Here is a 1,530-nt window from a genome sequence, read left to right as displayed (position 1 = left end):
TGAATAACTTAGTTATGAAGCTTTTGCTTAGTAGGAGAAGATCTAAAGCTTCCTACAGAGACAGCATGTAAGTTTGGAAATAAAGCTTCCGACCATATTTCACATTTTGGCCTAAAACGACGGTTTTCAGAACGTGTGAAGGGAAAGCAGTTTTATCAAACAAGAAATAATACTAAATTTTTTCCGTTTTAAAAACGAACAAGTAGACAAACAAATGAAGCCTGATTTTCATCTCCGAAATCCTAACCGTAGAAACTACTTCCCTCCCAGAAAAAACTGTTCCGCCCATTTCCTTTTTCAAAATCCTTTATTCCTATATATGAATTGAAAACTGCTTTAACCTCTGCGCAGGACCGAACTACCGCGATATGGATCAGCCAATGGCCGCGGTTCAGGCGCCGATGGGCGTTGTGTGCTAATGTCCCCTAACCAGGCTTAATCCGCACGCACAGCAGCAGCATCTCTCTTTCTCCAGATGCTTTGGGGAATTGTGCCCGCCGAGAATCATGCAGACAAGGGACTTCAAGTACATAGCCTCCCTCTTGCTCGTGATCAAGAAGATTATGAAAGCTGATAGGAAGGATGTTCGGATGATCGCAGCCGAGGCCCCGATTGTCCTTACTCGAGCATGTGAAATGTTCATTTTTGAACTCACCCGTAGGGCCTGGGCTCATGCTGTACAGAACAAGCGCCGTATTCTTCAAAAGAACGATATTGCTGCGGTCCTCGCTAGAACGAATATGTATGATTTCTTGGCTGAGAGTATGGAGGATATTGGAGGACCGTCTTCAACGACAGGGTGATCCTCTCGCTAACTACTATGTTCAGCAGTAGTGCCACTCTGATTTGATCTAGTAACTGTAGCTTTTGTCGTGTTTTGTTTCAGTTGGTTAATGTAGTTTCAATTAGTTCTTGTTTGTTGTTTTGTTACCGTTTAATGATGGATTAAAGGTGTGTTTGAGATGACTGCAAGTTATAAAATTGTTATACATAAATCAATTTATTTTGTTTGGATATTATAACTGTCGAGCTTCTGTATCATTTCTAGGTATTCGATCTATTCTTTTATGTTTATACTTTGGAGGCATTTCTTCACGTGCTAAAGTTTTTTTTTTATTTTCTGGCGGTTTTTTTGATATTTATTGTTTTCGTATTGATTTTTAAAGTTAGTGTTGAATTATTAATTAACTCTTGCACAATAATGTTCCAGATCAAGAACTAAGCTATTTTACCCACATTTTCCCACTGATCTCTTTTTTTATCATGAAAAGTGAAAGAAATAAAATCTTAATGTTGTATTTGAGAATGTAATAATACAAAGGAAAAATATTTTTGTTAGTATTTATTTTCCATCATATTTTGAGTTAGACATGCATTTGACCTGGCAACTCTAATTACTCTAATTGGAATTTGAAAATATGGACGAGAAAATAGCATTATGATAATGTGATGTTGTATTTTAAAATAAAAAAATATATAATAATAACATAAATTCATTATTTTAATTTCTCATAAAATAAAAAATATATA

At 35.8% G+C, this 1,530-nt stretch overlaps 1 protein-coding gene across 1 annotated transcript; it reads left to right on the top strand.

The window, feature by feature from the left end:
• Positions 1–506: 506 nt before the first annotated feature.
• Positions 507–799, top strand: LOC114578534 (nuclear transcription factor Y subunit C-6-like; the record flags this gene model as incomplete). Its single annotated transcript, XM_028691767.1, has 1 exon — positions 507–799. A coding segment is annotated over exon 1 (293 nt), but the record flags the coding sequence as incomplete, so codon positions are not given.
• Positions 800–1,530: the final 731 nt, after the last annotated feature.

This window comes from Dendrobium catenatum, unplaced genomic scaffold, assembly GCF_001605985.2.
Source record: "Dendrobium catenatum unplaced genomic scaffold, ASM160598v2 original_scaffold_66667, whole genome shotgun sequence".
Taxonomy (NCBI): Eukaryota; Viridiplantae; Streptophyta; class Magnoliopsida; order Asparagales; family Orchidaceae; genus Dendrobium; species Dendrobium catenatum.
The sequence above is the reverse complement of the archived record's forward strand: the minus strand, read 5'-3'. Positions and strand labels throughout refer to the sequence as shown.